This window comes from Oncorhynchus mykiss, chromosome 19 (assembly GCF_057628025.1).
Source record: "Oncorhynchus mykiss isolate SJ-2025 chromosome 19, ASM5762802v1, whole genome shotgun sequence".
Taxonomy (NCBI): domain Eukaryota; kingdom Metazoa; phylum Chordata; class Actinopteri; order Salmoniformes; family Salmonidae; genus Oncorhynchus; species Oncorhynchus mykiss.
This window is the reverse complement of record NC_143040.1, coordinates 8,053,051-8,067,371: the sequence shown is the minus strand read 5'-3', so window position 1 is coordinate 8,067,371 and position 14,321 is coordinate 8,053,051. Positions and strand designations below refer to the sequence as shown.

Below are 14,321 nucleotides of genomic sequence, written 5' to 3'. Positions count from 1 at the left end.
ATTATAGTCACATGTAGGTAGAGTTATTATAGTCACATGTAGGTAGAGTTATTATAGTCACATGTAGGTAGAGTTATTAGTCACATGTAGGTAGAGTTATTATAGTCACATGTAGGTAGAGTTATTATAGTCACATGTAGGTAGAGTTATTATAGTCACATGTAGGTAGAGTTATTATAGTCACATGTAGGTAGAGTTATTATAGTGACATGTAGGTAGAGTTATTATAGTGACATGTAGGTAGAGTTATTATAGTCACATGTAGGTAGAGTTATTATAGTCACATGTAGGTAGAGTTATTATAGTCACATGTAGGTAGAGTTATTATAGTCACATGTAGGTAGAGTTATTAGTCACATGTAGGTAGAGTTATTATAGTCACATGTAGGTAGAGTTATTATAGTGACATGTAGGTAGAGTTATTATAGTGACCATGCACACATAGATGACAACAGGGAGTAGCAGTGGTGTAAGGGGGGGGGGGGGGGGGGGCAATGCAAATAGTCTTGGTAGCCATTTGACTATATGTTCAGGAGTCTTATGGCTTCTTATGGAGGTAGAAGCTGTTTAGAAGCCTCTTGAACCTAGACTTAGTGCTCTGGTACTGCTTGCCGTGCGGTAGCAGAGAGAACAGTCTATGACTAGGGTGGCTGGGGTATTTGACATGTTTTAGGGCCTTCCTCTGACACCGCCTGGTATAGAGGTCCTGGATGGCAGGAAGCTTGGCCCCAGTGATGTACTGGGCTTTCCTCTGACACTGCCTGGTATAGAGGTCCTGGATGGCAGGAAGCTTGGCCCCAGTGATGTACTGGGCTTTCCTCTGACACCGCCTGGTATAGAGGTCCTGGATGGCAGGAAGCTTGGCCCCAGTGATGTACTGGGCTTTCCTCTGACACTGCCTGGTATAGAGGTCCTGGATGGCAGGAAGCTTGGCCCCAGTGATGTACTGGGCTTTCCTCTGACACTGCCTGGCATAGAGGTCCTGGATGGCAGGAAGCTTGGCCCCAGTGATGTACTGGGCTTTCCTCTGACACTGCCTGGTATAGAGGTCCTGGATGGCAGGGAGCTGGGCCCCAGTGATGTACTGGGCCGTACGCACTACCCTCTATAGTGTCATGCGGTCGAAGGCCGAGCAGTTGCCATACCAGGCAGTGATGCAACCCATCAGGATGCTCTCGATGGTGCAGCTGTAGAACCTTTTGAGGATCTGAGGACCCATGCCAAATCTTTTCAGTCTCCTGAGGGGAAATAGGTTTTGTCGTGCCCTCTTCACAACTGTCTTGGTGTGCTTGGACCATGTTAGTTTGTTGGAAATGTGGACACCAAGGAACTTGAAGCTCTCAACCTGCTCCATTGCAGGTTGAATTTGTGGTTGGATCAGAATCTCTGTTATAATCATTGTCCAGTACAGAGAATAAAAACAACAAGTCCAACTCCCTCCATCCATGGCTAAAATAGGAAAGTGATTATTTTAGCTAGCTAGACAACAACACAATGAGATGCATTCAAGATTTTTTCTGTAAACGATGATGTTTGGCTTGTGATGTGATTCACAGCTGAGCTCACTCAGTTTAGCTCAACGCTGATTGGCTATTAATCAATAAAACATTTATCAAGGGAGGCAAAATTCCTGCTGGTTTCTCTTTCATTCAATGCTGTGGGCAACAATATAATAAACCCACACAGTATCTAGAACTACACAATTATTAAATATTTACTGACTAGAAATATAATAAATCCACACAGTATCTAGAACTACACAATTATTAAATATTTACTGACTAGACATATAATAAACCACACAGTATCTAGAACTACACAATTATTAAATATTTACTGACTAGACATATAATAAACCACACAGTATCTAGAACTACACAACTACAAAATCTCAAAGTGAATGTAAATGCTATTTGGCCCTAAACAGACAGTCTGCCACTGTGAGCACCGTTTGTTCAAAAGACAAGTTCTAATTGACACACCAATTAGAACCTCACACAAAATATTAACATCTACAATAGAACCAATTGCCCTTTATGGAGGTAAACTGTGGGGTCCACTAACCAATCAAGATTGTAAATACTGCATGGAGAAATCACTAATTAACATCCATCACTAATTAATATCCATCACTAATTAATACCCATCACTAATTAATATCAATCACTAATTAATATCCATCACTAATTCATATCCATCACTAATTAATATCCATCACTAATTAATACCCATCACTAATTAATATCCATCACTAATTAATACCCATCACTAATTAATATCAATCACTAATTAATATCCAGAAACAAGTCTTCAATGTCTATAACCATGCACTTCAATGTCTATAACCAGCACTGAAATACTAAGAGATGAACATAGAGAAAAGTCCCTTCATCCAGCTGGTCCTGAAGCTTAGTTCACAAACCACTACTAACCCAACAAAGCCTCAGGACAGAACTCAGACAGTCTGGCCCAAACAAATTATAACCAAACATAGATAAACGATGGCAAACTATCTGTCCACCGTGACTGATAGAAAACGGAGAAAAAAATGGACAATGTACAGACTCAGTGAGTATAGCCTTGCTATTGAGAGAGGTAGGCAGAGAGGAGACAGGCTATGTGCCCACTGCCCACAAAATGAGTTGGATACTGAGCTGTACTTCCTAACCTCCTGCCAAATGTACAACGATATAAGAGACACATATTTCCCTCAGATTACAAAGACCCCAAAATAATTTGAAAACAAATATAATATTGACAAGCTCCCGTATCTGTTAGGTAAAATACCACAGTGTGCAATCATGAGCCCTTCCTTGACAATTTCTCTCTCCTCCACAAATATCCCCTCCCCTCCTCTCTCCCCTCCCCTTCTCTATCATTCTCTCTCCTCCAAAAATCTCTCTCCCCTGCACTTCTCCACCCTCCCTTCTCTCTCCCCTCCCCTTCTCTGTCCCCTCCCCTCCACTACTCTCTCCTCCCTGTCACGCTGCTCATCTCTCTCTCTCTCTTTTCTTGACATAGTGTTGAACCTGTTGATCTTGACTCTACTCATAGACCTCTATCATCTACACCCCCCCTTCTCCTACTCTAACATAACACCAATATAATATATAATTCATAATATATACTCTCATTCATTTACATAGAGACAGATACAATCAATCATTGACACACTGAATATACAACAGTCAGATGCATGACACCATCACAACTTAACTGACATTAGTGCCTGTCCCCAGATGGACAGTTAGACTACAGTAAAGTACATTTACAGGTGATCACATCATTGTCCTGCTTTGAGACACATTTTTACTGTCTGCTTCCAGTTGCATGTTAATTTACTAACCCTGCAAATTATAATATATCTTACAATATTAAATCATATCTCAGCAACTGTCACAAGTGTATAGCAGTATAAGAGCATCCTACCTCTGCTCCACAACAGGGTCATCAGTACCACTGCAGGTATCATATCTGCCTCTAACTGGGGCTCCACTGAGCGAAACAAGTCTACTGTCATGAAGAGAGGACTGAAGAGTGAGAAATACTGCTAGACTATATGACTTCTATATCATTACTTCCTTACTTCTATGACGTGACAAACTAAGCAGATAAGATCAGTTAAACCCACCTACATACAGGAAACACTGACATTAGAAAAACTCCACAGGAAACTGCTGGCAGAGCAGCAAAGTTACACATAGTGTGTACTATAACATCACCTCTAACTTTCTACTGCTTGAGTTCACCTCTTATAGAATATTGACTTAATGTTCCAGCACCTAAATATAAACAGTACCAGCAACCAAAATGAGTACTGATGAGGTCTCATGTTAGAGCAGGAGAAGGGGGGATGTGGTGTAGAAGCTAGAGGTATGTTACCCAAGTCAACTCAACAGGCCTGATGCTATATGTCAGGGTCAGGCTGGGCTGGGCCAAGAGAGGAACAGGTTACTGGTCATGATGACATTAATGGTGAGAAGTCAGTGATACAAATACATTGTAGATTTAAATGTCAGTCTCTCTCTCCCTCCTCCCCTGTCTCCTTCTACCAACCCAGTCTGTCAATAAGTCCTATCTAGCTCTCATCTCTCTCTCCCTCCTCCCCTGTCTCCTTTTACCAACTCAGTCTGTCAATAAGTCATATCTCTCTCTCATCTCTCTCTCCCTCCTCCCCTGTCTCCTTCTACCAACCCAGTCTGTCAATAAGTCATATCTCTCTCTCTCCCTCCTCCCCTGTCTCCTTCTACCAACCCAGTCTGTCAATAAGTCATATCTCTCTCTCATCTCTCTCTCCCTCCTCCCCTCTCTTATTCTACCAACCCAGTCTGTCAATAAGTCATATCTCTCTCTCATCTCTCTCTGCCTCCTCCCCTGTCTCCTTCTACCAACTCAGTCTGTCAATAAGTAATATCTCTCTCTCCCTCCTCCCCTGTCTCCTTCTACCAACTCAGTCTGTCAATAAGTCCTATCTCTCTCTCTCATCTCTCTCTCCCTCCTCCCCTGTCTCCTTTTACCAACCCAGTCTGTCAATAAGTCCTATCTCTCTCTCTCTCATCTCTCTCTCCCTCCTCCCCTGTCTCCTTCTACCAACCCAGTCTGTCAGTAAGAACTAAACTCAGCAAAAAAAGAAATGTCCTCTCACTGTCAACTGCGTTAATTTTCAGCAAACTTAACATGTGTAAATATTTGTATGAACATAGCAAGATTCAACAACTAAGACATAAACTGAACAAGTTCCACAGACATGTGATTAACAGAAATTGAAAAATGTGTCCCTGAACAAAGGGGAGGGGGTCAAAATCAAAAGTAACAGACATTTCAGTTCCCAGACGTGCCCTAGCCTTCACCCTCCTATCCAACAGGTCCCAGACATTTCAGTTCCCAGACATGCCCTAGCCTTTACCCTCCGATCCAACAGGTCCCAGACGTGCCCTAGCCCTCACCCTCCTATCCAACAGGTCCCAGACATGCCCTAGCCCTCACCCTCCGATCCAACAGGTCCCAGACGTGCTAAATGGGACTGAGATCCAGGCTCTTCGTTGGCCATGGCAGAACACTGATATTCCTGTCTTGCTGGAAATCACGCACAGAACGAGCAGTATGGCTGGTGCCATTGTCATACTGGATGGTCATGTCAGGATGAGCCTGCAGGAAGGGTACCACATGAGGGAGGAGGATGGCTTCCCTGTAACGCACAGCATTGAGATTGCCTGCAATGACAACAAGCTCAGTCCGATGATGCTGTGACACACCGCCCCAGACCATGACGGACCCTCCACCTCCAATCGATCCCGCTCCAGAGTACAGGCCTCGGTGTAATGCTCATTCCTTCCTCACCCCTGGTGAGACAAAATGGCGACTCATCAGTGAAGAGCACTTTTTGCCAGTCCTGTCTGGTCCAGCGACGGTGGGTTTGTGCCCATAGGCGACGTTGTTGCCAGTGATGTCTGGTGAGGACCTGCGTTACAACAGGCCTACAAGCCCTCAGTCCAGCCTCTCTCAGCCTATTGCAGACAGTCTGAGCACTGATGGAGGGATTGTGCATTCCTGGTGTATATCAGGCAGTTGCTGTTGCCATCCTGCACCTGTCCCGTAGGTGTGATGTTTGGATGTACCGATCCTGTGCAGATGTTGTTACACATGGTCTGCCACTGCGAGGATCATCAGCTGTCCATCCTGTCTCCCTGTAGAGCTGTCTTAGGCGTTTCACAGTACGGACATTGCAATTTATTGCCCTGGCCACATCTGCAGTCCTCATGCCTCCTTGCAGCATGCCTAAGACACGTTCACGCTGATGAGCAGGGACCTGGGCATCTTTCTTTTGGTGTTTTTCAGAGTCAGTAGAAAGGCCTCTTTAGTGTCCTAAGTTTTCATAACAGTGACCTTAATTGCCTACCATCTGTAAGCTGTTAGTGTCTTAACGACTGTTACACAGGTGCATGTTCATTAATTGTTTATGGTTCACTGAACAAGCATGAAAAACAGTGTTAAACCCTTTACAATGAAGATCTGTGAAGTTATTTGGATTTTTACAAATTATCTTTGAAAGACAGGGTCCTGAAAAAGGGACTTTTGTTTTTTGAGTTTCTCCCAACCCAGTCTGTCAGTAAGTCCTACCTCTCTCTCTCTCATCCTCCTCTCGTGTCTCCGTCTCCCAACCCAGTCTGTCAGTATGTCCTCTCTCTCCTCTCCCTCCCCCTCCTGAGAAATACTGCTTGGCTATATGACTTCTAGCTCATTACTTCCTTACTTATATGTGACCCACTTTTAAGCAGACAATATCAGTGGTTAAACCCACCTACCTACAGGAAACACTGACTTTTGAAAAACTCCACAGGAAACTGCTGACAGAGCAGCAAAGTTACACATAGTGTGTGCTATAATATCACCTCTAACTTTCTACTGCTTGAGTTCACCTCTTATAGAATATTGGCTTAATGTTCCAGCACCTCAATATAAACAGTACCAGCACCCAAAAGGAGTACTGATGAGGTCTCATGTTAGAGCAGGAGAAGGGGGGGATGTGGTGTAGAAGCTACAGGTCTGTTACCCAAGTCAACTCAACAGGCCTGATGCTGTATGTCAGGGTCAGGCTGGGCTGGGCCAAGAGAGGAACAGGTTACTGGTCATGATGACATTAATGGTGAGAAGTCAGTGATACAAATACATTGTAGATTTAAATGTCAGTCTCTCTCTCCCTCCTCCCCTGTCTCCTTCTACCAACCCAGTCTGTCAATAAGTCCTATCTCTCTCATCTCTCTCATCTCTCTCTCCCTCCTCCCCTGTCTCCTTCTACCAACTCAGTCTGTCAATAAGTCCTATCTCTCTCTCTCTCATCTCTCTCTCCCTCCTCCCCTGTCTCCTTCTACCAACTCAGTCTGTCAATAAGTCCTATCTCTCTCTCTCTCATCTATCTCTCCCTCCTCCCCTGTCTCCTTCTACCAACCCAGTCTGTCAATAAGTCATATCTCTCTCTCTCTCTCATCTCTCTCTCCCTCCTCTGTCTCCTTCTACCAACTCAGTCTGTCAATAAGTCCTGTCTCTCTCTCTCTCTCTCTCATCTCTCTCTCCCTCCTCCCCTGTCTCCTTCTACCAACTCAGTCTGTCATTAAGTCATATCTCTCTCTCTCCCTCCTCCCCTGTCTCCTTCTACCAACACAGTCTGTCAATAAGTCCTATCACTCATCTCTCTCTCCCTCCTCCCCTGTTTCCTTCTACCAACCCAGTCTGTCAGTAAGTCCTATCTCTCTCTCATCTCTCTCTCCCTCCTCCCCTGTCTCCTTCTACCAACTCAGTCTGTCAATAAGTCATATCTCTCTCTCTCTCATCTCTCTCTCCCTCCTCCCCTGTCTCCTTCTACCAACCCAGTCTGTCAATAAGTCCTATCTCTCTCTCTCTCTCATCTCTCTCTCCCTCCTCCCCTGTCTCCTTCTACCAACCCAGTCTGTCAATAAGTCCTATCTCTCTCTCTCTCTCATCTCTCTCTCCTCCCCTGTCTCCTTCTACCAACTCAGTCTGTCAATAAGTCATATCTCTCTCTCATCTCTCTCTCCGTCCTCCCCTGTCTCCTTCTACCAACTCAGTCTGTCAATAAGTCCTATCTCTCTCTCTCTCTCTCTCATCTCTCTCTCCCTCCTCCCCTGTCTCCTTCTACCAACTCAGTCTGTCAATAAGTCATATCTCTCTCTCTCTCTCTCTCCCTCCTCCCCTGTCTCCTTCTACCAACCCAGTCTGTCAATAAGTCCTATCTCTCTCTCTCTCTCATCTCTCTCTCCCTCCTCCCCTGTCTCCTTCTACCAACCCAGTCTGTCAATAAGTCCTATCTCTCTCTCTCTCTCTCATATCTCATGTTATTGCAGGTGTAGCAAAATGCTTGTGTTTCTAGCTCCGACAGTGCAGTAATATCTAACAATTTTACAACATATACCCAATACACACAAATCTAAGTATTTGAATCTAGGTTCCTCTGTAGACATGATCCATCCAACCAGAGGGTGGAGGGGCACCTGTATCAGTGGTTTTGACCAGATAGACACCTGTTGTTGTTGAAGGAGCGTCCCGTCCACTAGATTATACGTCACACTGGCAGCGTCGCCTGAACCTAAAAGACGCACATCGCCATCTGCTGACTGGAGGGGCAACGCAGTTGAGGAACCAAAAGTTTATTTTTCATTTATTTCATTAAAGTTGATTATCATATTAAGTCATTCAAAGAAAAGCATGTGTTGATTGATTCGTTTTTAATGAGTGATAATTTAAAACAAACTTTAGACCCACTACATATTTACATTGAACCATAGTTCTGACATGGATCATTTTGACCCACTACATATTTACATTGAACCATAGTTCTGACAGGGATCATTTTGACCCCAGAGGCATATCTTTTATCAAAGCCATAATGTGGTTTAGTCAATTCATCCAATTTTTCATGACTTTGTCAATCAACTTGTTCTTAATACATCTAAATCCTGGTTTAGTGTTTCTGTATCAATAAGGACTTTTAACAAATTAAAATCCTTTGGAGTCATTTTGACTCCATCCAAAAACACCTTTGATAAATAGGACGTTTATTTCAAATCAAAATCACATTTTATTGGTCACATACACGTGTTTAGCAAATGTTATTGCAGGTGTAGCAAAATGCTTGTGTTTCTAGCTCCGGCAGTGCAGTAATACCTAACAAGTAATATCTAATAATTTCACAAATCTAAGTATTTGAATGTAGGTTTCTCTGTAGACATGATCCATCCCACCAGAGGGTGGAGGGGCACCTGTATCAGTGGTTTTGACCAGATAGACACCTGCAGACACACAGTATAGTGCCTCCCATGTTCTCTCCTAAGATTGGACTTTCTATACCACGTATCACCTGACTGTGTACAAAACTGCCAATGATAGAAACCTCTTCCAGTGGTATACAGTGTATTCATTAAGTATTCAGACCCCTTCACTTATTCCACATTTAGTTACGTTACAGCTTCATTATAAAATGTAATATGTTTTTCCCCTCATCAACCTACACACAAAACCCCATAATGACAAACCAAAAACAGGTTAACAGACATTTTCGCAAATGTATTTATTTAAGTATTCAGACCCTTTGCTATGAGACTCGAAATTGAGCTCAGATGCATCCTGATTCCATTGATCATCCTTGAGATGTTTCTACAAAAGCTCTGAGACAACAAGAACCCGATGTTCACTCTGACAGAGCTCCAGATTTCCTCTGTGGAGATGGGAGAACCTTCCAGAAGGACAACCATCTCTGCAGCACTCCACCATTCAGGCCTTAAAGTAGCAGTGATTAAATTGTCAACATTTATTCGTTGGACAATTCTGTGAACTGTTCTGTGAAATGTGTTGGTTAGAGATGACTTGCAGGAGCTTGCAGGGATTTGTAGGCATGTTGTCTACTTTGATGCTAATTAGCATTTTCGAATCTGAGAGTAGAGAGACATCCCCATTAGCTCCTGCCAAGGCAGCAGCTACTCTTCCTGGGGTTTATTATAGATCCCCATTAGTTCCTGCCAAGGCAGCAGCTACTCTTCCTGGGGTTTAATATGGATCCCCATTAGTTCCTGCCAAGGCAGTAGCTACTCTTCCTGGAATCCAGCTAAAATAAAGGCAGTTATACCATTTTAAAAACATGACAATAAATTGACAACACACTGTGTCCTCAGTCACCTTGTCCCAGAGAGGTTTACATGGTTATCAAAACATCACACCAGGGTGAGTCTAAACAAAACACAGCCCTGTGGGGAAAATGAATGGAACCATCTCCCTGTTTGACCTCTAGTTGTTATGGATATTATGACTCTACAGAGACACACAGTGGACGTGTCAAAATATGTTCCATTGATAAATCACACTTTATTTAACCTCAATGTCATCTTGTGTTTACATGGCATTGTAGATTTTAGCTGTATATAGGATGTATTCTGGATGTTTTCAACCCTTTCAGACAATGGATTAATCACAATTAAAAATAGTGCACTAACATTATACGAAGTGAACTCAAGTCTGACAGCCCAAACAAACACACACAATCTCAGTCAAAAACACAAGTCAGAACACAGCCTCTCGATTCTCTCATGTGTTTTCAGGTTTTCTGACTTGGAAAATGTCTTTCCACAATGAGAGCAGTGGTATGTCTTCTCCTCCTGTGTATTTGTATGTATTCCTTCATGCTCTTTCAGGTACCTTAACCGGGTAAATCTCTCTCCACACTGGGAGCAGCGGTACATCTTCTTACCTGTGTGTGTCCTCTCATGCTTGTTCAGGTTTCCTACCTGGCCAAAACTCTTTCCACAATGGGAACATTGGAAAAGCTTTTCCCCTGTGTGTCCCCTCTCATGCGTTTGCAGGCTCCCTAACTGGGTAAACGACATTCCACATTGGGAACAGTGGTATGGCTTCTCTCCAGTGTGTATTCTCTTATGTGTTCTCAGGCTCCCTAACTGAGTAAAGCGCTTTCCACACTGGGAGCAGTGATGTCGTCCTGCTGGTTTGGACGTCTTGGGGTCTGGTTTCCCTGAAGGACTCTTCCTGCTGTCAGAAGGAGAGTCTGGTCTCTCTCCTGTCAAAGACAAACAGATGATTTAATTAAACAGAGACCTGAATGAAACCTCCACATGATAAAACTTCCTATGACGTTTAATCTAGACTAGATCCCTCAATCACCTGAAGTCACTTTTCACAAGTGTTATTAAAGCCACTACAAAATGCAGGTCTCTGTGTGGTTCTTAGTCAGAGAGGCCTATAGAATGGTCTAGAATGTCATTGTATGCTGTAGCGTTTACACCACTCCAGCCTACGCTTGACACTCTAGCAATGATAAAGTACTTTATGATAACACGAAAATTAAATAAACGATTTGGTATCATTTTTATTATAAAAGATTGAATAAGTGTGCTTCAAACGGTTTGTTTGGAATGATTTGTAGACATCGTCTCGACTACCTGTGCATGAGAGTCCATTCAACTCAGTTTCCCTACCTGAAAAAACGCCATTCCGTAAAGTGTATTCGCGCACGCAAATTCAGGAAGAAACCGAAGAGCAGATGGCCTGACCGCGTTTTGCGACTGTCGGCTCACTTGACCGCAGTCAACGACGGGCTGGAAATCGCATCCAGTTTAGTACAGTGGAATTGCAGTATTGAATGAAGGCAAGTCCATTCCGTGAGACATTTAAGTTGTGATTTTAGGTGCAAATCCATTGTTAACGTTTTGTTGTTGGCCAGCTTCTTGATGGTATTCACATCTTACAGTGTAGCTTTATCAATTCCTACATTAAAAAACGGCATTTAAGCTCAGAACTAGAGTAGAATGCCGTTTTAAAACCACGTTTCAGTTCAACAACTATTTTCAAGACAGGACTTACTGGTGTTACTCAGATCTTCTGTCTCCTTCTCTTCTTCCCTCTCCTCCTCCTTCAATATGACAGTTATCTCTCCTTCATTCACTCCAAAAAAAGTATAATCGTTTTCTTCCTCTTCTTTCTGTGTAACAGCCTCACCCTCTACTCCTTCGTTTACTGTGACATCCTCCTCTTCAGTCTCCTCTTTCACGACAACGTTCAGCCAAATACCTTCTTTCTCCTTCCAGCAGACCTCTTTTTTAGCAGGAGGGCAGTAGCTTGCTGAGCTCATGGTCGGGGATGTTAGCCAGCTAACCTAGCTAGTTAGCGACTAGCCTAGTGATAGGCTCATTTATCAAGCCAGCTACCGTTACCTGACTAAACGGAAATATGACATGAAATGGGGAAACTAGTTAAAAGACAGAATTATGTTCCAAATACAGAAGTAAATATATACCGAAGCAGTCTGAACAGCTTGAACGTTTCCGCTAGGAAGCTACCGAGGTGGCTGACTAGATGTTGATGAAGAAGCGTCCCGTCCACTACATTATACGTCACTCTGATAGCATCGCCTGAAAAACGCATATCGCCATCTGTTGACTGGAGTGGTTAACGCAGATAAATGTTTATTTTATTTCCAGACAAAAAGTGCATTTTTACATTTCATTCATTAAATAATAATATAATAGTCAGACAACTGCAGATGTGTAATAAGTATGAATTTAAAACCTACTTCTACATTCTACCAACCCAACAGATGTTTCTACTAGGGAATTATTATCCAATGAGGTGGGTCTTTCCACATTCTACCAACCCAACAGATGTTTCTACTACAGTGAATATTAACCAATGAGGTGGGTCTTTCCACATTCTACCAACCCAACAGATGTTTATACTATGAACACTTTCAGGTTAATTGAAGTTAAATTCCCAAAAAGCCTAAACAGGTTTGGTCATTATCAGGTATTGGAGCGTTGAAAGATGATGCACAACAACGGTTTCTTCCACGAAACCACGACAACAATAACCACCGCGGTCAAAATAACTGTAAAGTTATTCGCCATAGAAACGACTACCGCTACAATCGACCTGTTCACAACACATGGGTATTGGATCTAACCTCACTGATCTGTCAGTAAGCTATGTTTACATGGGTATTGGATCTAACCTCACTGATCTGTCAGTAAGCTATGTTTACATCGGTATTGGATCTAACCTCACTGATCTGTCAGTAAGCTATGTTTACATGGGTATTGGATCTGACCTCATTGATCTATCAGTAAGCTATGTTTACATGGGTATTGGATCTAATCTCACTGATCTGTCAGTAAGCTATGTTTACATGGGTATTGGATCTAACCTCACTGATCTATCAGTAAGCTATGTTTACATGGGTATTGGGTATTGGGTGCCAGTGCGGTTAGTATCTGCTGGGAACAGGGGGAGGGGAGGTTATGAGACAGAGAGCATTTATTAGTGCAAGCTATGATTGCATGGTTAGGCCACAGGCAGACAACAGTCAGTGAATGCTTTATTACATGTGTTAATATGTTATTACACCACTGAAAACTTAAAGACAGGAAGCAAACCAAAAAGGTAGCGCAACTAAAGTTGTTGACCCTCCGTGTCTTTGAAGACAACTGGCATTCTGGTCCAGACACTCTTAAATAGCACCTGGACCAGCTCAGGTGAAACACCTTCCCACTAACGAGATGGACAAGCAGCACAGGTGTAACACAAACTGACTAATGAGGTGACACCAATCAGTGCGTCCTACGTGCTAACGAGTTAGACGTGCTAACGAGCTAGACGTGCTAACGAGTTAGACGTGCTAACGAGCTAGACGTGCTAGACGTGCTAACGAGCTAGACGTGCTAACGTCCAACCTCAAAACATAAATGTAAAAACCAAAGCCTGTGACACCTTCCCCCTTTAGACAACAAATACGTCCTATATTTTTGTTGGACAAGTTTGCTCACCATTAACAAAAAACAACTTCCATTTCACATTATAATCAACTACAATGCTTCACCTTCACCAATATAAGCATGGTGTCTACTGGCTGTCAACAATTAAAAACAAGAAAACACACGTATTTCTATATATATATTTTTTTCTACAATGTTTTTTTTTTATTTTTAAACTCATTAGCTTCTAGAACTCTCGTCTTCCTAAATCTCACTAGCTTCTAGAACTCTCGGCCCCTTGGAACGCGCCCAAACACATCTCATCTCCAATATAGAAAAACGTGCAGTCAAAATAAATTGGTATCCATGGCAACGCACTGGCTAAACGCAAAACATTTTTGACTGCCCACCATTAAGAATTTCAGCAACGAAGTTCTCCTTACTACGGTCTGATTTCAAGAGGAAACTCCTGAAATATCCGTAGTAACTTTCCACCTCACTCCAGAGCTTCTCCCTCTTTTCAGGGTTCACTCGATAGGCATGTTGTTGGATCTGGGTCCAGTCCCCAATGTCATGCTCCAGTACATTTGGGTTGGCACTTCTGAGAATGAACCCTGATATTATTATAGCAGGGCAACAATGTCAATATAATTGTACCCAATAATGGTCAGCTAGTTGCATAAATAATTATCATTACTAAATGTTACATAAATTGTAAATATGAAATATGAAAACCAAATGTCCACCCCTTTGTTAATATGTCTTGGCAATAATTAACTTAATGGTGAGACATGGAATAATAAAACATGTATATAAACACAAACAGCTGCCAATCATATTACTGGTGTGTTTAAACAAGCACCTTATAAACTGCACCAGCAACAACAACGCTGCTGTTTAGTAGCAAGAAATCACTGATATCAATTAGGGGGGAATCAGGTTGTAGGTGCTGTTGAAACTAACACAACTAAAAACACATGGAAATGGGAGATATATTTTACCTCCCTGGTTAGAGGACAAATCAGGTTGTTGGTGCTGTTGAAACTAACACAA

General features: G+C 42.7%; 1 protein-coding gene across 1 annotated transcript; it reads right to left on the bottom strand.

The window, feature by feature from the left end:
- Window positions 1–8,228: 8,228 nt before the first annotated feature.
- LOC149974796 (uncharacterized) lies at window positions 8,229–11,899 on the bottom strand. Its single transcript, XM_090210015.1, has 2 exons — window positions 11,386–11,899; window positions 8,229–10,582 (listed from the first exon to the last, which is right to left on the bottom strand). The coding sequence occupies exons 1-2, from the start codon at window positions 11,651–11,653 to the stop codon at window positions 10,059–10,061; spliced, it is 792 nt and encodes a 263-aa protein (XP_090066141.1). The 5' UTR covers window positions 11,654–11,899; the 3' UTR covers window positions 8,229–10,058.
- Between the last annotated feature and the right edge of the window lie 2,422 nt (window positions 11,900–14,321).